At 44.6% G+C, this 23,520-nt stretch overlaps 1 protein-coding gene across 1 annotated transcript; it reads right to left on the reverse strand.

The window, feature by feature from the left end:
* On the reverse strand, positions 1-23,220 carry LOC120840401. The gene is made up of 4 exons (XM_040210905.1): positions 23,151-23,220; positions 22,402-22,493; positions 6,852-6,947; positions 1-108 (listed from the first exon to the last, which is right to left on the reverse strand). The coding sequence occupies exons 1-4, from the start codon at positions 23,218-23,220 to the stop codon at positions 1-3; spliced, it is 366 nt and encodes a 121-aa protein (XP_040066839.1).
* Positions 23,221-23,520: the final 300 nt, after the last annotated feature.

The raw sequence follows: 23,520 nt of genomic DNA on the forward strand, positions 1-23,520 counted from the left end.
TTACTTCTTCCAAAAAGATGGACACCAACTTTTCAAAACTCCAGTTTTTGTAGTCTGCAATTCCTGTCGCCAATTGCGGAGGCTTTCTTTCGTGCTTGAATCGCAGTTCTGTGCAGAATATAAAATAAAATTCAACATTTGTTTTGTATCAATCCGAACAAAATATATAAATGTTAGAATGCATTTTTCTTTTTGATAATGGACGTTGTTTTTTAATTGCACAAAAAAAAATACGCGAGAAAAGCACGAACACAAATTACGCGTTAAAATGTGCGTTCTGCATATGAGATTACATACATCAGATGAGATTTTGTTTCAGCCCCTTCGATAAAAAATGTCCTTTTAGATACTTGTCTCTTATATTATAGGGGCGGTGCTTATTTCTTGTACCTTCACAAAATGCAGGAGATAATTAATATTTGACGTGCATCACCTACAACACATTAATTAGTTTTTCTCTATACGTAATGCAAATCGCAGAAAAAAAATTCAATTACAGAGAAGCAAGCGGCGTTTATCCCTTCAACTCACAGAGAGAATGAACGGCCATGTGATCTCGTACCGATTATTTGTCAAAGGGACCACATTAGCAGTCCCTGCGACTACGACAACAATGCGATAACCGTTAATTCGCTATTTAGGTTTTTGCGAGGGTGAAGTTGAAAAAACAAAAGGCCAAAAGCGTCGTTGAAACTATACCCCCACAAAGACGCTTCTTGGTCAGCGGCATTTTGCATGTGAGTAGAGCATACTAGGGCAGCACATATGTCAGTAAGCATGTGTAAAGTGAAAAACGTTGCAATCAAATATCGCTCTTTCGAAGGTGCGCGCATTGGTCTAGTGTAAAAACTTAAGAAAATAATTGACATAGGAAGATAGAACACCGATAGTGCATCTTTTGAAAGTAGTGATCTCCTGGTTCTGTCTTTCTGTTTAAATAGTCTGATTATTCCTTTCCAATATCCTCGCACGGCCTCTTCAATGTTACTATCACTAGTGCTACTGACATTTATGTTGATACTACTACTAATATTTCTGATTTTAGTTTTCCTCCTTATTGTGACAAAATTACAATCATTTTAATACTAATATTATTACGTAATATATCTTTATTATGCTAAGGCCCACTGCAGTAAATCAACTGGCAGGACTTGAAACGGTTTGGACGAGAGAATCGCCTCATCAAGAGGCTGAAAGACAGACGGTATTACTTGTGGCCACAGCTACCTCATCTGTGCCCACTACAGTTCTTGACGATAAGATCAATTGGCTAATCTTTACATTGAGAGGCCTAGCGAAAGTTGTCGGATAGTGAGATTTAGGGGTATGTCGGTGTGACACTTCCTACCAGCTGATGACCCTTTAGTACTCGAAGTGGCCATGTGGATATTTTCACGAATTAAGAGTTAATAAAACAAAGATTAACTGGGCAGACTGAAACGTTTAATGGGGCGAACTTGGGCCCAAAAATAACAAGGGAACAGAGAAAAGCAGAGCGTCGCAGGCGCCGAAGTCGGCGTGACAGCAGAGTCGAACGCTGGGGCGAAAACTGACTGCGGCTCGCCACGCGGAGCCCCATGTACACGCGTGGGCTTCTGGAATAATCGGTGAAGAAGGTTCGGCGTGTAGAACCATTCTGACCTCGAACAAGCAACACGGTTCTCGAATTTACCAGAACATCACATTAGAAACAACAAAAATGCGAACCCGCGGCCAGGAATCGAACCCTGGCTTTCTGCGTGGAAGGCACGCGCGATAACCGTTAGGACACGAGCGCACTGCCTCCTTCGTCAGCTGCGCTCGCGGCAATATAGTTGTTATATAAGAGGTGTTTTCGTTGTCGTTACGTTAAGACAGCGAAGTTCACGTGTATTTACAAATTTAAAGGCATTTTTATACTATCTGAACGGGCCGTACACTGGACGTAAGCAAACATCCGATCATCTGCATGAAAAAAGACAACTGAGTAAACTGGATGGAATAAGGTGTGGTCTCGAAGGTATAAAAAGGGTCCCCGCATTACCTCTGCATAGAATATACCCTTTTTGAAAGTCCATCAAGCAACACTGGCGGTCGCCATTGCTTGAACACCGTGTTCGGCGTGGCCTGATTATCCACGCCGAACGCTGAAGCCGAGCTCATGTCCAATACATGCTCAGGGTATGTGGGCAAGCCAGACTTGGGCTTATCTTAGGTACTCTTCTCAAGATACTGTATTTGAAATATTTATGGCTGCAATTTTTGATATCTGATACATTGAGGCTTATATATTTCCGACTCTATCTTAATTACATTAATCACTATATTGTACTCAGTATATCAAATACATTTTGCAACTTTGGAACACATTTGTGGCCGGAACAATCTACGGAACTAGGGATAGTAAGACTATAGGGCAAAGCGGAACCGATTGCATAGTTTAAGCCAACTGACCAAACAAATAACCGGAAGCAAGGCACGAGCAAAATGCAGTCTCCAGACGCCAAAGAAAGCCCAAATTGGGAGCCCTAAGTACGCCCGCCTCTACGTATTCTCTTGTCCACTTTATTTGTGTTTTTCAAGTTGTCTATGAATGGCACGTCAGCTAGCATAGTGCAAGTGATGTCATCAGGATTTTACACTCAGACCCCCCGTTTTGTCTGAAGCTAGAGTGGTTCCGTCATTGGAGGACTGTAACGTCAGCGCTCGGTACGATCACCATGAACAATTTTTGGAAATCCCCGGTTCAGGAGGCTATGGTATAAAAATTCGCGAAGATGTTTTCATCCGAGCACAGGCACTTCCTCGGCCAGAAAAGCTAGATCCTGCTGGCTTTATTGAGCTGCGGTAGCATAGAGTGGTTTTTCCTAACGCTCCTTGTCTGCCCTAATGTTGCTTAACATTTGTTCCCAAGCTTGTTCACAAGCGTTTCTTTTGACTTCTTAGGAATGCGTGCATTGTTTCATCTTCAATCTATCAATCATTTTTTATTTGCGTTTGTACACTAACACAGGCACTGGAGGCATGAATAAAAAGCCGACAGATGTCGGCTTGACGAGGCTAACGCCCTCCTTTTTTAGCGAACGGCAAGCAATCGAAAGAAAAAGAAAAAAAAATGAGATACTTGAAAAAAAAATTCCTGGAGTAATAGTCAAAATACACGTTTAAAATTGGGCTATAGATTACAATGTCAAGCAAAAAAATACACTCTATATGATAAAATACAATTGTGTGACATAAATATTCATAGAAACATCAGTTTTACATAATGAGATGTTAAATGTTCGATGATAATGTTATTTTCCATTAAATGGTTTGGTAAAGAAGGAAGGCGATGTTTTAGCATTTGAGTTCCATAGGTGGTTCGACTGAATGGTATCCTCCATACTTCTTCGTGACGTACGTTATAAGGTCTAACATTTATTGTTAATTCCTCTATGTTACTAATGTCAGGCGTCTTTTGTTTAATACTTGCTATATATCGAATGAGTAACGTGTACTCATACAGTTCGTTTAAGGTTAGGACGTTCAATGATTTAAGCATTGGCTTCGTGTGGGCTGATTGTGGAACAGTGATTATAGCTCGGATTGCCTTCATTTGAAGGATCGTTAATTTGTCCAAGTTAGTTGTAGTTGGTGTGCCCCAGACCAAGTGACAATAATTCAAATCTTACATGAATAAAGAATTGTAAATGAGAAGCTTAATTTTGACTGGCAAACTTGAACGGAACTTGTTGAGAATGCCAACAACACTTGAAATGTTTTTTATTACACCTTGAATGTGGGTGTCCCCACATTCGGGACGACTTCAATGATAGAGGGGCCAAGTTTTAGGCGCAAGTCATAATTTACCAATTTAAAAATAATCGCTTTTGTTTTAGATGTATTAATTAGTAGTGCGTTTGCTTCACTCCATTTGTGTAAATATTCCAGTGAGTTGTTAGTGGTTTCTGTAAGTGTGTCGATATTGTTAGCTGAAAAAACTAGTGTCATCGGCATAAATGATGAAAGTCGTGCTTGGGCTAATCGTTACAATGTCGTTTATATAAATGTTAAACGGAAGTGGGCCTCATATACTTCCTTGAGGGACACCTGTTTTTTACGCTTGAAAGTCTGAAGAATAGTTGTTTATAAAAACAGATTGTTTACGAAATTCTAAATATGATGTTAACAGGTTTAGGATTAGTCCACGGAAACAATAAAACTGAAGTTTATTAATAAAGGTTTTATGATTTATGCGATCAAATTCTTTAGAGAAATCAACAAAGACACCAAGAGTTAAACGTTTTTGTTCGAATGATTTTAAGATGAATTTTCAGTTGATCAGATGATCTACCCTTCCTGAAACCATATTGTGATGAGGTAATGAGCGAGAAACGGTCACAAAAAGGAGTCATACGACGATGAATAATTTTCTCTGGGCACTTCGACAACACGGGAAGAATGGAAATTGGGCTGCAGTTTGAGTGATCGTTTTTGTCTCCACCCTTGAAAATAACTATAATTTTCATAATGTGCATTTTTTTAGGAAAGATTCCGGATGAAATTGAAATAATGAAACTATGGGTAATTATTGGTGTTGGTATGTCCAGTACATATTTAACAGGCTTGATTTGAATGTTGTCAATATCAGTACATTTGCTAGTTCGAATTGTGTTAAACATATGATAAACCTCATGTTCATCAGTGGGGGCGAGGAAAGCGCTGCTCTCATTCGGCGTTTCTAAATAACTTGGTGCATCGCAGTTTTGCGTGCCCTGTACTCGGTTTGCAAAATAATTGTTAAATGAATCAGCCATGGTATTTTTCGCGTAAGGTTGATTTTCCGACCTTCATCTCGGTGACATTGTTTAGCTGTGCTGACCGGTTCAATAATTTATTAATGCTTTTCCATGTCTATTTTGGCCTGGACATTGAGTTTTGTCAGCCGATTTCTATAGGCTTTAAAACAGCATAAATCATCAGGATCTCTGGTCTTTAAAAATTTTTCGTATACCTGCTCCTTTTCCTTATCCTTTTTAAGCATTCTCTTATTATCCAAGGTTTTTGTCAAGAACGTTTTGGCCGAATTGGCTGGTATCTAAATGCTATGTTGTATATACGCGTAAATTTTGCTAAGAAAGTATCGTATGCGTCATCAGGATTACCCAAGTTTTAAATTTTATCCCAATCTGTGGTGTTTACTAAGGACCTGAATGTTTCGAGGGTGGTTGCGTTTACATTTTGGAACGTTGGTAGATCTTCAGTCTTATTTTCTTTGTTCGGAGTGGCGTGGATTGTAAACATGTACAGTGTCAGATGGTCGCTTAGCTGTGCGTTGATAACTCCGCCAGACGTGTGGCGTGTTTCAGTGTTAGTAACGAACAAATCTATCAGTGTTGATGAGGAGCTTGTTACGCGAGTTGGTGAGGTAATAACATTCACACAACCACTAGATTCAGGTATAGATGAAAAAATCCTTTAAACAAGTTTTCCGCCAGGTGGAGTCAGTTATTTCTTAACTGGTGGATGTTGTTTCTGGAACCTTGAGCATCTTGACCTCAATGCACCAAGAATGGTCGAAATTGCTACAGAAAGGGGGGGGGGGGGGGGGGCGTTAGCGGTTTAGGCACTCCCCCTGTGTTTTCGTCCTCACCTTCATATATTTTTTTTTAAAGTTTGATCGTTTGAAGGTACAGGTCATCCTTCTCGTTTTTGACTGGGGGGACAAAGTAATCGGTCTTGGCGGCTGGTCAGCGACAGAAGCTGCTGTCCCGAGACGACGTTCCTTCTGAGCGTGCACGTGTGTCGTCCTCTCGAGTATTCATCAGCAAGTCTGCCTGCCTCATCAATTTCTAGTTCGGCTGTTAGGGATATGCAATGCCGGACTACATGTCAAGACCCCGTATCACGGCGAGGCATTTTACTTCCTCATGAGTCGAGCCTGCCGTCATACTTAAGCACGGCAGGTGCCATGTCAACAATAGGTGAGCCCCATTTGTTCCTAAATAGACCACAGCGAAATGTGATTTTCAACGAAGTCATCACAAATAGAGCTCCCCTCTGTTTATTATTTTATTACCAGCTTGCGACAGTCTTGACAAGTATCTTCGAGTGTAATTCACTTATATTTTCAAAGTATTTGTAATCTATCCAATATAGTTCGTACTAAAAAGTAACTTGAATACTACTTTAAATACACTTTCAAACGGGTACTCAGTATCTTATCTTAAATACTTTTGTTTAGTATTTAAACAAATTGCTGCCATTGCTTGATCCAGGCACAACACTGGATCAAGCAATGGCGGAGAGGCGTTGGCGCAGATTTGGAAAGGGGTATATTTATAAAGAGTCAATCAGTGCTACGTTAGGACCAGACAAATTGACAAAGAAATGTGATTTGAACGTTCCCTTCAGAAAACTAAAGGGAAATGATCAACAAATTTGTATTGATGACAATCAAGGACTGGAATAAATTACCCGATAGTGTTGTAACCGAGACTAACTCTGATATATTTGCCGAAGAACTGAGCAATTACCTGGAACATACAAACATGTCTATCTGCTAATTTTTTTCTTCTTTTTTATGTTCACAGTGCATACCGTTAAAATATTAATAATATTGTGTAATGTTGAAAGCTACTTGTATTTTGTTGTTCTTTGATTGTATTGCTGACTTCCTCTCTGTGTGTGTTAATTTATTTTAAACTATGATTATTAGTGTGTTATTGACCCCCCTTGTATAATGCCCTAACGGGCCCTCAAGGAATGATAAATGAATTAATAATAAATGAATTGGATAAATCGCATATAGGAGTTATGGTATCACGGACACTTGCGAGAGAAAAAAAAAAAAAGCACACGGGCTGCGAGAATATTTACACGTGACTTACCACAACATCGCCCTTGCAAACCCCATCTGGCACCTTCCACCAAGTGTTTCCAAAGCATTCCAATGTGCACGATTGAGGATTATAATCAATAAATGTCTGAAACCCATTTACATGATCTTATGAATAAAAATACAAGTAGAAATAACTAAATAAACAAAGTTCCATAAATCAAAATATTGTCACGAATGACAATTAATGAGGCGATAATAACTGAAGAAACTAAACGTTTAATGGAGCGAACTTGTGCCCAAAAATAAAAAAGGGAATAGAAGAAAGCATAAGCGTCGCGGGCGTCGAAGTCGGCGTGAAAGCAGAGTCGAACGCGAGGGCGAAACTGACTCCGGCTTGCCACGAGAAGCACCTTTTCTAGCCGCGTGGGTCTCTGGAACTTTCGGCCTGGAACCCTCGGCGCGTAGAACATTCGTCACTCGATCAGACAAGAAAGTTCTCGAATTTGAGAGAACGCCAAGTAGAAAGAATAAATAAAAGAACATTCCGCTGCCTGGAATCGAAGCCATATCTTCCGCAGAAGAGTCAAGCGCGATAACCACTCGGCCACGCACGCTTTTTTTTTTATTGTGTGAAAACACCCAAAGCACAACAAACACGACAAACAAGGTTAAAACACCAAGGACCCTAGCTTGGACCCGTTGGCGGCGCTAAAACTCTCTCATGCCCACTAGCTTATCCAGCAGGCCAATCCACTCAGGCGGGGTCTCAGTTTTTTCAAGAACACTCTTTACCTGAATTACAATCTCGATAAAGTATATGCGCGCCGATTTTGGTTGAACCTCTGCGTGTCGCACCGCCAAGCGGGTTCGTCATAGACTGCAGAGCCCTAGCGTCATAAACATGTCATATGGCACGTTATCCCCCTTTTCTATAGGAAGAAACCTAATTGTGAAATGGTCAACGCATAGATCTTTTTTTCAGGGTACGCTGTAAAACATCCAAAAAAAAGCGTCCCAGCAGTGCACGAACACGTGTTCGATCATCTCCGGCTGTCGGCAAAGCAGGCAGTTTACGCCCCAAGGGACGTACAACCCACGCTCCTGAAGCCAGACCTTTACTGGCAAGGTGGAGCTGTGCATCCGAAAGAAAAACATTTTGACTGCCGGCGGCACACACATTCTCTTAACACGGGCTAGTACATCTTGTCCAGGCCCTGAGATGTACTGCAAGCGGTACAGTGGCACAGGAAAAAGTACATCAAGAAGGTCTCGCGTCAGTCTTTTACGCATGACAGTCGCCAGGTACTCGTGCAAAAATCTTACATTCAAAAAAATAAAAAGAATCAACAAACTCCTTTACGAGACCAACTAGTTTTGCCGGTGGGCCAAATTTTGAAGTTATAACAAAAGACGGTAGGGCTTCTGCTAGTTGGGTCAGTATCATAACTTGCAACAGCGGGTTCTGTTGATCCCTCAGAAAAAGAAAACCAGAAACAGTTTTTCGAACAAAAAGATGGCCAAGCCCGACGCCTCCTTTGGATACACGGCGGAAAAGGTTATCACGGCACATGGGTTCACTACCCCGCAACCAAACAAACAGCACAAAAACTCTGTGCATCTTCTGGATGCAGCTCCTCGTGCACCACATGACTTGCAGAACATACCATATCTTTGCAGTTAAAAATACATTGCATACAGTCGCGCGAGTAAAAATGGTCAAATCGCGGTTACGCCAACAAGATGTCTTTTTCTTGGGTCTTCGACGACGCTCTCCGAATACGGTGTTGTGCTCTTCATGTGCTGCAAGGGCGCTCCTAGATGCTTGCATGGAATCGTGCTCCATCTTATTCCTTCAAACTGTGGTGGCGTTGTAGCCCACTCACCGTGCCATAATCCAGAGCATTTCTCTAGGTTAATTGCAGCCTCCGTTGCCGCACAGAACGCAGTGCACAGCTTTAAAACTTCCGTTACACTTTTCTTGTTAGCAAAAATAGCGCGATATCATTCACGTATGACAATACTTTCATTTCAACACAACCCATAGAAAACCCGCTCACGTTCTTGCTTTGAATGACACTTGAACAAAGTGGCTCTAAATACAACGAAAACAATAAAGGTGACAAGGGACATCCCTGCCTTACAGAGGACAACACACATATTTTAGGTGTTAAAAATTGTTTAAGACCAGTTTAGTGGCGCACCCAGTGTACGCCATACGTATCCCCTCATATAAAACTTTCCCAACATCTCCCTTTTTAGAACAGCCCAAATAACATCATGGTGAACACGATCAAATGCCTTCTGCATATCTACTTTGATCATTGCTACTTGGCCGCCTTCAATACTAACACACTAACATTGACCGCGCTACATGAATGTTTGACTGTATTGATCGGTCCCTAATCCCACATGTTTGGTGCTCCCAAACTAAATCTCGAATAACATGCTGCAGCCTACTAGTTAAAACGCGCGTGAAAATTTTATAGTCAACATTACACAATGCAATGGGTCGATACTCAGTTACACGCCTTGCCTGCACAGCATCGGGCGTCTTTGGTATTAGCACAGTATGAGTCTGTACAAAAGAAGGCGGCAAAGCTTTAAGATAATACGCTTCACGAATAACCTCTAAAAAGAAAGAGGAAAGTACATTTTTAAATTTCTTAAAAAAATATTCCGCTTAGTCCATCAGGCTCCGGTGTTTTATGAGACGACATGCGGTCAAAGGCTACTCAAGCTCTTCGAGTGTGATTGGCTTTTCCAGCTGTTCTCTTACATCATCCGATGGCTGCGGTACTCTCTCCAGTAACGCTGCGAGCTTATCTTTGTCTAAAATAACATTTACACGATGAAACAGTTGCGAGTAATAATCAGTGAAAACGCGCTCAATGAAATCTTTATCACTGCTCGTGGCTGCCTCATGGTAAAAAGCCAAGATTTCTTTACTAATTGCATGTTTCCATTCTTCCTCTCGAGCCCTCCGCGTAGGTTGCTCACCTAACAAAAACTTTTCAGCACGCGTTCGCACAATTGCTCCACGGTAGTGCTCCTGACGGAAAGAATCGAGCTTCGCCCTTAGATTCTTAATTTCTTCCTCCACTGCACCTGGGCTATTGTTTTCAATTTTGAAAAGTTCGTTTAAATACATTTGCAGTCCTTTCTCCTTGCCTCACGCCTTAAATACGAAGACCTTTCAATCGCTATTTGCTTAACCTCTTGCTTAAGGTACCCCCATTTTTCAAGGAAACATGCATCTTTCCTTGAGAATATTTTGTTCAGAATATCGCTAACACCTCTGACAAAGACGACATCCTTTAGCAATGTGTTGTTGATTTTCCAAAGCTGCCATTGAAACCTATTATTTCGCGGTTCTTAAGCGTCACGCTCACTAAACATTGGCCTGTAAAAAAAATGGGCGTCACTACATAATCTGCTGTCCTGCTGATAAACTCAGTTGAAACGTAAATGCGATCTAATCGTGACTGGGATGCCCGCTGATGATACGTTTAATGAAGCCTGCCTCGCATTGCCCTAGCGCGCGCTACATCTTCAAGACAGTGCTCTTGCAACAATTTGATCAGCATTTCTGCGCTGATATCTCGGTTTTCTCTCGTCGATGCTCTATCTTCCGGGCTGCAGACGCAATTGAAATCACCCATAAAAACGACCACCTTATCGCACTGCAAGTACGATTTTAAGAACGAAAAAAACTTATTTCATTAGCTCTGTTCGGTGCATAGACACACATAACACGCCACTCGCGATTAAATAAGATAAAATCGACAATATAAATCGGCCTCGTTCGTCCAAGACTACGCTCAAGTCTCGCAGCGGCACAGACTTTCTAAGAAACAAAATAAATATCTTGTATATTCAACCCGACTGTTTCACTAACATCACTCTGCTAAACACTCACGATACGACATTGGTTACAGAAATCGTGCCTCCTTTTAAAAAGTGAAAGCCGTTTACAAATCCCTGTAACGCCGAATTGGAGCGCAGCTCTTGAGGAGGAGGAGTGAAGGGTACTGAGGGGAGGGTAGACCCCTCCCCCTTCTCCTCCTCCTCCCCTCATTCTTTAATATGCTCCGGGGGGGGTGTCACGTGACTTCGGGGAGGGGGTCACGTGACCTCGGGGAGGCGTGACCTGGGGGTGACCTCAAGGCCACGTGACCCCAAAGGTGACCCCCACGTGACCTTGGGGTCACGTGACCTGGAGGGGTCACGTGACCTCGGGGGTCACGTGACCTCAGAGGGGTCACGTGACCTCAGAGGGGTCACGTGACCTGGGGGTCACGTGGGGTCACGTGACCTTGAGATGACCTTGGAAGGGGTCACGTGACCTTGGGGGTCACGTGACCTTGGGGAGGCGACCACGTGACCTCGGCGGTCACGTGACCTCAGAGGGGTCACGTGACTTGGGGTCACGTGACCTTCAAAGGGTCACGTGGGGTCATCTTGGGGTCACGTGACCTTGAGATGACCTTGGAAGGGGTCACGTGACCTTCAGGGGGTCACGTGGGGTCACGTGACCTTGAGATGACCTTGGGAGGGGTCACGTGACCTTGGGATGACCTTGGTTACGCCGACGCCGACGGCGACGCCGCTCAAGCCGGGAACGGGCCCCTAAGAGCTGCGCTCTAAAACATCCCGCCGGAAATATCAAGTGCATGGCTTACACACACCTCATAGTTCCTAAAAAGGGGGCGTAGCGCTTGTTCTATGTCGCTATTCGAGGACATTTTCGTTTCCTGCACAGCAAGAAAGTCTATTTGGTGGTCAGCGAGTAGGCGTTGTAGCTGGTACTGCTTTTTTCGCGAGTTCAAGCCGCGAACCGAATCGGCTCGCGAAAATCCGGCATGCTCGAGACGCAAGGCGTCAACGACGGGATCGTAACACTAGAAGCTTAATACACGTTTTCACATCAAGTCACTCACTGTGGGTTGCCTTTCCGACGGTCATCAGGCGGGATGCGAGGATTGACCTGGACAAAGATCTTTTTCCATCCAGCCTCGTGTTTCGTCGACGTGCCGGTCCCTTCTACTTCGGTGTCTTTAATGAATGGCGGTGAGTCCCTCATTCGCTTGACAACCTGGCTCATCTCGACATCGACGTTTGGCACCGGAACCGCGGGGCCTTGACTTCCGCTGCCGTCGTTGCCGTCGCTCGGTGGACTTGCGTGAGGTGTCTCCTTAGTTTTCTCTCCCGTTCCTTCTGCGCCTTGCAGCGCTGCCTCGGGAGCACTCGTTTGCGCTTCAGGGACAGGGAGTCCGACGGCCGCTGGGCTTAAGTGGATGAGGCACGGCCGGCGCGGACGCACCGACTGCCTCCTCCGCTTCGGCGTCGTCCATCATGTATTCTGTCTGGTCGTCGGCCTTGCGGTCACGGGCCATTGTGGCATATGTCTTGATGAAGTCCGCTGCCTCGTGGCCATAATGGTGACAGCTAGTCCGCGCGGCGGAGAACACGGAAGTCCTGGCGAATATGTCCCGTACGACAACATCGAGGGCAGAGCGGAGCGCGTCCTGGCACTACGACGAGCACCTTACACCCTTCCAAGCGGAGCTCGTGGGGTAGGCTGTCGATGGTGTAGCCTTCTCTGAGGGTCAGGCGTACACTACGGGCGTTCGATTCAACGGCCTCGAATCCCTTTTCCCGGGAGAGGTCTCTGGTGATCTCGGAGACCTTGCCATAACGCTCCAGCTCCTTTTTCACCTGGCAATTCGGGACGTCGTACGGGACCCAGTGAAGCTTAACCCCACGGCAGAGTTCGCCGGGTCGATGACGAGGCACCGCCCCCCCTTGATAATCAGTTCCTTTACATCGACCATTTTTTGCTTGGGAGCCAGCGAATGCATCCTCAACATTCAGACATAGTTCATCTGGTGGGGCCCGGCACTTGCCAGGTCTTTCAACACACCCAGCCGCTCGAGTTCCTGACGAAAGTCTTGCACCCGGTAGGTCCTTGCTTTTACTTCACAATGCAGGAAGACAGCATTGGTAATCACGTACCCGGTTGGGCAGTTGAGGCAGAATAATCTGATAATCCGCAGCGGTTACAGGGACAGACGTACCACTGCCCTGACGCGGCCGTTATCACCGCTCCTTCGGAGCTCATGTTATCACAACCGACCGAGCGCCGGAAGTGAAATCACTCGGCCACGCACGCGCTCGCTCGCCCACGCGCGTGGCAATATGTCAGTCTGTACGCAAAATATGATCTTGATTCTACGGATAACGCCGACATACAAAATGCTCGAGGTGCACCTAATCACTTCTTCTGAGTTGCGAATGCGAAAGCACGCACGCCGCTCTTCGCTCCCTTCTTTCACCTGCGGCGTACAACGCGCTGACCTTGGGCGCGAAACCGTGGAGCCGCTGCCTCGCGGACACGCAGCGCCATCGGGTGAGCGACCGTTCAAACTGTTGTGTGCCTTGAGGCGTAAGGAAGGAACAGACAGCAACGTAGTTCCCAGCAGAACTATGGTGGCTAGAGAGTTGGGTGTGTCGAGCGGCGGCCGGCGCGCGGCACCAAAAGGAAATCTGTCGCCAGGAGGCGCCTCGGAAGCCCTGTATGCTTCCGCTAGATACTTCTGGAGCAATTCCCCTGTGATTCAAGAGAGCATGAGAGCATGAAAAGTATATAATAGGTAAGGGCAACAGAAATGCAGCTGTAATGAAAAATAGAGCACTTTGGAATTACAACAGGTATGAGGTGGTGAGAGAGATTTGGAAAGGGGTCATGGTGCCTGGCTTGACTTTTGGAAACGCAGTGCTATGCATGAAATCCGAAGTGCATGCGAGACTAGAAATAAAACAGCGCGGAGTAGGTAGACTGGCTTTGGGGGCACATTGCAAAACGCCAAACCAGGGGGTACAAGGAGACATGGGATGGGCGTCATTTGAGAGCAGGGAAGCGGTGAGCAAGATAGAATTTGAGGATAGGTTGAGGCAAATGGATGGGGAGCAATGGGCACGAAAGGTTTTCAGCTATTTATACATGAGGAGTGTAGACACAAAGTGGAGACAGCGCACTAGGAAATTAAGAGGAAAGTTTTTGGGCTATAGCGAAGATACGGAAGAGCAAGTCTCAGTTAAGAAAAAAGTTAAGGCCACAGAAAGAGATCCGTGGCTAGAGGGAATGCAGACAAAGACGGCTCTGGAAAGCTATAGATTAAACAAAACGGTTATTGCCAAAGAAAGCATTTATGACAATTCTAGGGGAAGCTCATTGCTGTTTGAGGCGAGGACGGGTGTTCTGCGAACTAGAACATACAGAGTGAAGTACCAAGAAATGGATACAGTGTGCACTGCTTGTGGAGAGGAGGACGAGACGGCTGAGCACTTGATACTCTACTCAGCTGTAAAGGGCTTCACCCTATGCCTACTAAAGACAACATAGATTTAATAAAGTCATTGGGTTTTAGAGACAGCGAAGGGAGAGTGGATTTCAAGACTGTAGAGATTACCAAGCAAAGATTAAGTGAATGGTGGCAGAAATCGAGAGGAAACTAGGTATTTTCTTATTTACTGATGGCAAGGGGGTTTCATAGCCTCATTTTCTTTGCAGTGCGGAGTGAATATAGATTTCACATTTAAATATTCTAAGCTTAAATGTAAAACAAAATGGCTAGGTGGCGTAAGCTACCGCCCGATCCAAAGGGCTCAGCCGTATTCATCCATCCATCCATGCTATCCGACCGCGGCGTCAGCGGCATTTTGGCTGCGCTGGGGCCGAAATGCGCCGCGTCCGAACCTTTTCCCGGCCACTTGTCGGCTGTGTTTTTTTACAAAATTAATTGGTGTGGCATAATGAAAGTCTGATAAACCTGGATTCGATAGTCGATCCGATTTTGGAGTGTCGACGAAGGTAAATCCGCACTTGAAGTCGTGCTCTTCTCACCACAACGCTCTCGGGGTAATATTAAAAATGGGGCAATTTATTTTTTTTTTAATTTTCTCTCGTACATTATATTTTCAAAATACGTGAAACGTCCGCCGAGGTATCAGCAGCCGTGACGAAATTTCGCGTTTCAAGCCGCTGTGTTACGTCTATCAAATGAATAGACGCTGAACGGCTCAGGCATTTTAACATTAAAATATGTGTGAGGACGCTAGATACTTCTGGAGCAATTCCCCTGTGATTCAAGAGCAGACATGGCTGGCGAGAAACAACGCGAAAAGTTGTCATGACACAAAGCAAACAATGCATTTTTGGCACTTTACATGTTTATGCAACGTGGAAAACTAGCAATGAAATACAAAATTGATTTTAAAAGAGAGTGAGCGAAGTAACATATTATACATGATAGGGTGTTTATTTATAACAAAAATCGGTGGATGTTTATCGGCGTTTATTTATTTCACCAATACCGGTGCTTCTTGGTGAATTCTCTCATGCAGACGCTAAAAACGGGGATCATCGGGGGCGGGGAGATTGCGAATGCAAACCACCGCTGAAGACGAAAAACATTCAAAATTTTATTTACGTCTTTTACACAACCTCTTTCACATAGGATTATTGTTGTATATGCATGCATACATTCCTAGGCTCGTGTCTGTCACTGACGCCCGCTCCTTCCTGTTGACGACGCGAAAGGTCAGCGTTGGTTAAAATACATGTAAAAGATACTTCAGGTAATTAAAGTACAAAGAAAATGAGACGTTATGTACTTTAAGTAAATTTGTATGAAATACACTGGGAACAACGTACTTGAAGTAAAGAACTATAAGTACAATGTACTTTCAATGTAAAGTACAAGTATTTTAACACGATCTTTCATGATGCCCTTTCATTCCCCTATACAGTGATTTTTTTTTAATTGGTATGCATTGCCCAAGGGTAATCAAGGGTGCAATGCCTCAAAAACAGCGGCGAATATTTGATAAAGTCACGTAACCACAGAGTAATTTTTTTTTCTTTACTTTTTCTTTTTTTTTAGGAATGGAGCCGAATTCAGAAGACCCTCTTCTGAATTTGGCACCCCTTGCACTGGATTGTTGCACCCAAGGGGGTTAAATGTAATAGGACGGAACATGACGTCAGCCCCATAGCTCTCATAGAAAAATGTCCTCTCCTTAATAAAAAGAAAAAAAATGCGTGTGCAAGCGAGCTGGTGATAATTAATCATAACGTGACACCTGAGATTTGGGTGCGAAAAAAATTAAGGAACTTTCAAATAGAAGGTAAAGACAAAAGAGAATGTCTAAAAACATTGTGACGTCCTCCTCTGTTGTCTTTTACTTCGACTTGACAATTTAATTTTTTCGCCCCACAGTCTCAGGTGCTACATTATGATTAATTTTGCTCTCCTGATATCTTAAACCTCGTTGCTTGCGCTGACCGACAGAGAAGTAGCGAGAGTTTAAAAAGCTACGGGAACGCCTTCCCCAAAAACAAACGGAGCGATGCGTCGTCTCTTACGTTTCCGGTGAGAGTAGAATATCCTTCCCAGTATTTCTTCGGAGTTGACAAAGCGTCATTTCGTGATACAAATTTAACAAAACCAAATTCGGGGAATGTGCTTTGAAGTCGGGAATTGTACTTTCCTCGGCATGTAGCAGAAAAAAAAGTGCAGCGCATACTCAGAGAATGTACTTCAAGTAAAGTACAAGTTTCCTAAATCTAATTTAAGTAGTAATTTAAGTGCAATGTACTTAAGTACATTGTACTTTAAGTACAATGTACTTAAAGTACTTTCCAACGCTTGCCGCAGACGTGTTCAGCAGGAAGCTATGAGCCCCAAAACATCACTCATACAGCGATATCTCGAACGGATCGAGCTATACATTAGAGAGGTATCGCTTGATGTACCGTTGTCGAAGTGAAGTGCGCACACCGCAGAGTTTTCCTGAAGATGCGTGTCTCCGCTCGAAATATTCCTGTCCCACTGAGAGAAGAGGACTGAGCCCTTCGGGACGGTGAACAACGTGTGTTTTTCTTTTGCAGACCTGTAGCCTGTCATGCAACCTGGAACGAAGCAGTGCATCGCTCTCTGCTTTTTCTTTACGCCGGAGGTTGACCGGGCAATGTACATGGTCTCCTCGTGTCACCTGACTGACGGGCATGCAGGAACGGTTGAAATAAATTCACACGAGCGCTAACGAACAGATAAAGCGGGCGTGAACTCGTCGCTACCCGCCTTGCCGCACGGAAATCAGTGCGCCAGCTGCGCGCGCCTAGCATACAGGCTCTGCATACAGGCTGACTAGAGCGCCCCTGACGGTGATTTTCCAAACCGGCCGCGGCGATGCATGGGAGAGCCGGCGCGCTCGACACACCCAACTCTCTAGCCACCCTAGCAGAACGAACGCCTTGGTTTATTCCATGCGCCGTATGTATTGCCACGCGCCGCGCAATTGATAATAGGCGAGCGAACGCGGTGATCAGTGATAACGCAAAAGTGTGATAACACAGTCAGGATGACACCACACAAACTGACGCGCAGCGGCCAATGGGAGCCTCGTCGACGCGCGCCAACCAGTGGGACCGAAGTGTAATGCGGAGGGCAAGTTCGTCTGCTTCTTGCGCAGGGGGTAGCGGTGACGTCAGAACGCCGAGCCCTGATTGGCTGATCGCGACCCCCTATCTGGGCGTCGTCTGCTCCTTTGCTACGTCGTCTGCTCGCAACGTTGTCTGCGTCTGTCTTACCTTTCCTGCGACTTTCGGAAGTGCAGAGGCCAGATTCATGAAACGATCTTACGCCACAAATGTGCGTAAGACAAAACTTAAGAACAAATTCGTATTCACGAAACGAAATTTTCGTAAGTTTTGCGCAGGTTACGACGAAATCCTACGACAGCTCCGAAGCTGTCTTACGCACTTCTTACGATCAAATCAGCATGGCCGACAGCGTCGCGGTCGCGACGACCCACGGACGTTTATTTCTCTACGTGCGCTTCTCACGCGTTGCGACTTCAAGCAGCAAGAAAAAAAGTAAAAAGTACTTGAAACAGACCACGACAAACAAGAACGCTGGATCCACAAACACCCGGGAAAAGCTCCAACGGCCAGGGTTCCACCAAACGCGACCAAGCGAGCTCGGCAGTTAGGTCTAGCAGGCACTCCGCGACTCGGTGACCGTTTGCCCATGACCGGCTGGCGTGCTGAAGGGAATATGCCCGCGCGACCCTTGTGAACCCTTCCCGTATTATACTTTGATCGCTGACCTCAATTTTAGATTAACAGGTCAATTTCTTCCTCTTGTTATCTCCTTGTTTCCCGAGGAAACGGTGACTCGCCGGTGAAAAAGCGGTGAATCTCCAACAGACGCAGGAAAGGTAAAGCAGCCATCGCGTTGACTAGCAGACGTAAAGCAGACGACGTTAACTGCGCCAACCCGCCTACGCTGTTAAAGAGTAAGGGGTCTCGCCGCACACGAATGGAGGGAAAAAGTATTTGGGAGGGAACTTGCGGACACTAACACGCTCACTCTCGGTTCTTAGCAAGCAAACCTCGGCGCCTCGGTAGTCGGGACACCTCGCCAGTGAGTCCTTTGACTTCCCTCCTTGATGCGCGTCGGCTAGTTGTTAGACAAAAACAACGTACCGCTCGAGTTATTTCCTCTGCCCTCTCTGAAAGGCGAAGTCGAGTTCGCTCGTAAAGACCTGCACTTCCGAAAGTCGCAGGAAAGGTAAGACAGACGCAGACGATGTTGCGAGCAGATGACGTTGCAAATGGGCAGACGACGCTGAGATAGGGGGTCGCGATCAGCCAATCAGGGCTCGGCGTTCTGACGTCTCCGCTACTTCCTTTCTCATGCGCAGAAGACGAAAATGAGCCCACTTGCGAGGCGTATAGGCTCCACAATACAGTTAATGCTTTCGCATTAAAAGGTGTTTTCGCGGCATCCCTTGTGGCTTTCGGCGGACGTTCTCGTGATATTTTTTTTTTAACTTTCTTTTTCTTTTCTGTCAGCTTTAGTTCTAGTTGGAATGAATAAAGGATAGACGCAAAGCTTTGTGGGAATGCCTTTGTCTCTCGTCATTGTTTGGATGCCCGACGCGTTTGGATGCCCGACGCAGGCATTCACGTTCGAACAGTGTATAGAAAAAAAAACGAGCTAGCTTGGCGTCTGTAGACTTGAAGCCAGCTGCCTTTGTGATCAGTAAGGATAGACCCCTTTTGAAGATGTGGCTTCAGTTGGAATCTTTGGAATCCCTGCACAATGGCGAATACAAGTGCGAGCTTGTTGGGTTCAGTTGCGCCTTGGCAGGATTGGGAAGTATCGCGATAAATTGTATCACGATAGCATTTCAGAAATAATTTTAGTATTTATATTCTTGTATCGCGATACAATTTTCAATAGGTATCTGTATTCCAGTATCGGAATACACTTTTGGTGTATTCCTTGTATCGCGATACAATCCCAGGACAATTTATCTCGTTACTGAAGAGACTTTTATTTATTATTTCGTGCTTCAGAAGTCTAAAAAGTACAATAAATAAAAAAAATGTGGCTTTGTTTTTTAAACAGAGCAAGGTTTGTTTCGAATATTGTGATCCCGAAGTTGCTGACTCCCTTCCCTATTTTCCCAAGATAACATACGTCTTCCAGTATGTTTCAGTGGGTCAACATTTTTTTGTAAAATGAAAACTTTGAAGTCAAGTGTGTACGAGCTTTACAACTGTACATCGTGCTCCCAGATCCTTCTATTAGGGCGACCGTGAAGTTTCTTTTTTCAGATCATCAACTAAAAGAACATAACTTCATTCCAAGAAAACGTCTTGAAGTGATTGCGGAAAACGTACCGACATGAGACAAGGGAATGATGAGCTTTCGGAAATATTTGTGTAGATATAAAGTAAATTTAGAGGTTTATGTAAAATTGCTTCGGAGGCGTGCAATATATGTAAAGGAGAGCTGCACTGCTTTTTGGATGGAAAGTTTTTCCAACCTACTGTTGGTTTTTGGTTCTTGTATGAACACGCCTTCGTTGACACTTGTGGATCGCTTAATCTTGTTCGCTAAAGCTAGGCCCGTCCAAACAAGATGCTTCAGAAATGGTGAGGCAACACGACTCCGACATAAAACGTGCCATTGTCCGCTTCCGTCTGTTTTTTGTTTTGTTTTTTTCGGAGGAGAAGTTTGTTTCGTCAAAGGTCGCCCGTGCCTTTCACGGGGGCCTTGACCATGCTGATCACGTGGTTCCGGACAGCCACTCAGAAGCTCTGTTGGCTGTCGGTCAATCGCTCAAGTCCTCCGCTTCTCGAATTCAGATCCCGAAAACGGTAAAAGGGAAGGGCTGTGTTTGAAATCTTACCCAAATAGATCCGAGCAATTCTGGCGTGTCGTGTCAAGTGATAACACAAATAGTGCGACGCTGGACGCGAGGTCACGTGACCTCCCCGATGACGTCATTGTCACTGATGACGTCACTGGCATCCGCATCGTCATCATCATCATCACTGATGACGTCATCAGTGACGTCACTGATGACGTCCCCGGCATCCGCATCGTCGTCGCCATCATCACTGATGACGTCATCAGTGACGTCACTGATGACGTCACCGGCATCCGCATCGTCATCGTCATCATCACGGATGACGTCATCAGTGACGGCACTGATGACGTCATCTGAATCCGCATCGTCATCGTCACTGATGACATCATCAGTGACGTCACTGATGGCATCATCGGCATCGTCACGTGACCCCCCAAGGTCACGTGACCCCCCCCCCCCCAGGTCACTTGACCCCCCCCCCCCCCGCCAGTACCCTTCCCTCCTCCTAATCAAGAGCTGCGCTCTAATTCGGTGTTACAGGGAGTTGTAAACGGCTTTCACTTTTTTGTTATATCCCAAATCTGTGACCAACTGTCGACAATTTACGTCATCTGGGATGGCAAACAGTCACCTGCAGTGTACTTATTCTTATCCGGCTAATGTCGTAAGACAAATACCCGTGCATTACAAAACTTGAGGGATTTGTTCACCGCTGCAGGTATCATGTTCCCCGATCCTGAACTTTTTTCCACGTACTTCGAACCGACATTGATTGCAGGTTTGCTAGGTGTTTTTGTTTTTTTTTTCGACAGAAATTTATTGATGTTATCATTTCAATTTCAAGAAGCGTTTATGGGCGGCAGTGCGATAGAGCCGGTCTGCAAATGGAGTACGGGCAGAACGATACGACTTGGTTACTTATTAGAGCCACAGACATTCATCCCAGCTTCCGTCGTACAGCGTGCGTGGCAATTTTTGCGCCGGGAGGCAGCTCTCTCGGTGTTTCAGGCGTCACCAATGCTCTTGATTTTTTCCATGGCTACAGGATGAATCCAAAGTCTGCCACTGAACAGTGGAACTACCATGAAAACAGAGGACCACGGACTAAAAACTGCATGGAGTCGTGGCGCCTAAAAATGAACAAAATGTCAGGGAGCGCCTAACCGACTATTTAGTTTCACTTACTTCATCAAGATGGATGAGGCCTTCAAAATGATATCTTTGCTGCAACTTGCAAATGATTGGTGCCATGCAGGCCAGGGAGAACAAATGGACCAGCAAAGCTTGCAAACTATTCAAACTGTACAGTCAACTTTCTGACGGGCTAATTTCTTTGTTTGATTTCCCGCACAAGTCAAAGGCATGTTCTGGTCTCTAAATATTGTGTGTGCACAAGGATGCCGTGCCCGAGAACGTAAAACGAAAATAAACTCCCTGTCTTCCCCGAAGTCTGACATATCACCGATAAAACATTTCTTATTGCGCAAAGTTTGCTTCACAGAAGTGTATATCAGAGGTTATTTTCAATAACTAGTTTAAAAAAATGTGGCTAATATGAAATACCCCCCGTGGACAAGTATTTGAAGGAAACGCATGTTTTAGAATGCGTTTCAATACAAAAATTATATACCCAACTTTTTGAACATGAAAGGTATTCAGACGAAAGGCAGAGGCAGAAGACTGTTAGAAAAAAAGGCTGAGATGTAGAGGGCATTTTCGTAATGGGTCGTATAAAGATGGGTTCGAAAGCAAATGGAATTTTTTGAGCGACTTGAAACGTCAAGGGTTAAAGCAGAAATGGGTTGTTTCAAACTGCATCCTACCGAAGAGCTTTGTTCGATTTTCCTGATGTTACATAATCTTGTCGTTCGTGCTCATGACAAAAGTGAGCGTGATATTATTGGGAGAAAAACGATATGAACAGTACAAACTTCAGGCATACAGCAATGCGAAAAATGGTGGGTTAATAGTTGCACTCATTTTTATTAAAACAAAAAGAAACAACGTTGTTTCAGTTTGTTGCCTAGTTAAACATTTTATACAAGACAAAGTTTAAATTCAAAATAAAACTCGTCTGGATTGCTCAAGTATAGGAGTTTAGACTCTTCTCAAATTAGATGCGTCACCTGACACCAGTAGAAATTACGCTATAAAAATATATCTCGGGTATTTTCACTAAAGTGCCCCTATGTTTATGTGATATATCTCTTAAATCGGCCGGATTGTGTTTCCTAACGTACGGGATTTCACACCTAACGCAACACCTTAAACAACGCTTTTAAACGATCTGCATTATAAGAATTAGGGTATCGCCTCAGATTATTTAAAAAATAACTACTTTGTATTTTATTGTATTCCATGCCTTTAATACTTACACCAAATCCTTGGAGTCGGCATGCCATCTCTCCGCATGCAATAAGAATATCCATGCACTCCTCGTAAATGTCTGTACCAGACAAAAACCCCCCTGAAAAATAAAATAGTTGGCATGAAAATACTATAGCTCTCTGAGTCGTGTCAGCAGCTCATTTTTAGCCTAAATAAACAAAAAGAAATCATTCGATTTACCTTTGTTTTTAGAGCGCAGCTCTCAGGCGGCCGTTTCCGGCTTGAGCGGCGTCGCCGTCAGCCTAACCGCGCGTTGTATTATGGGATGTTTCCCATATTGACCTGACATGTGACGTCACGAGGGTCACGAGTGACGTCACGACGTAACCACGCGTTGCATTATGGGAAACGTCCCATGATGCAACGAGCGGGTACCCACGCGTTGCATCATGGGACGTTTCCCATAATGACGTCACACGTGACGTCACGGTCATTCGTGAAGGTAACGAGTGAAGTTCAAAGTGAAGGTCACGTGAAAGTTGTGACCTTCACTTCACGAGGCTATCACGAGTGACGTCACGAGCTTCCCCAGTGATGTCACAAAGGAGGACGCAGGGAGGGGAAGGACCCTAGGCCAAAAAGTTTGGAGACCCCTTTTCTAAACCGTTGCTTAAAATGGCTAACGTCGCTAAAAAAAGAAAACACAAAACGATGGCGCCAATCACAGGAAAATATCTGCAGGAGGATCACACGGAATATATATTTGTTCCAGTTCTAATTCTTTAATTCGACTTACCGCTTTGAAGTGCTGGTAGAATGAGCACCACGGTGAAAGCTACTAGCTGCATTTTGCTAAGTTGCAACATACTCCTGAAAGAGTAACAATCACATAAATATATCCTCGAAACGATCAACAACGCAACTTTTTTGCAGAATGTCAAATTATTTTATGTTCTTTTTATTTACCACAGTTGTTAGAAAAAACAGCTTTGAAAGCTACACTTATGCAGTTTGTGCAGGTGAGTTATTCCGCCAGGGGTACAGAGCATAGGAGGCTAATCGCAACGATCATTCGGTGTATTAAGTAAGATATGTTCATTAACTATTTTAATTAGTGAAAATAGATATATGGTTCAAATAAGAAACCTAATAAATCTTCAACTTAG

The sequence above is a fragment of the Ixodes scapularis genome, unplaced genomic scaffold (genome assembly GCF_016920785.2).
Source record: "Ixodes scapularis isolate PalLabHiFi unplaced genomic scaffold, ASM1692078v2 PGA_scaffold8__174_contigs__length_109621045, whole genome shotgun sequence".
Classification (NCBI taxonomy): Eukaryota; Metazoa; Arthropoda; class Arachnida; order Ixodida; family Ixodidae; genus Ixodes; species Ixodes scapularis.

Bases quoted from the DNA above. Each gene is read 5' to 3' on its own strand.
- LOC120840401 (XM_040210905.1), bottom strand. From the start codon at position 23,220: ATGTTGCAACTTAGCAAAATGCAGCTAGTAGCTTTCACCGTGGTGCTC. The intron at 6,948-22,401 runs GTAAGTATTAAA...AATGGGTTTCAG, and splicing joins GCCGACTCCAAGGATTTGGT to ACATTTATTGATTATAATCC. The intron at 109-6,851 runs GTAAGTCACGTG...TATTCTGCACAG, and splicing joins TTTGCAAGGGCGATGTTGTG to AACTGCGATTCAAGCACGAA.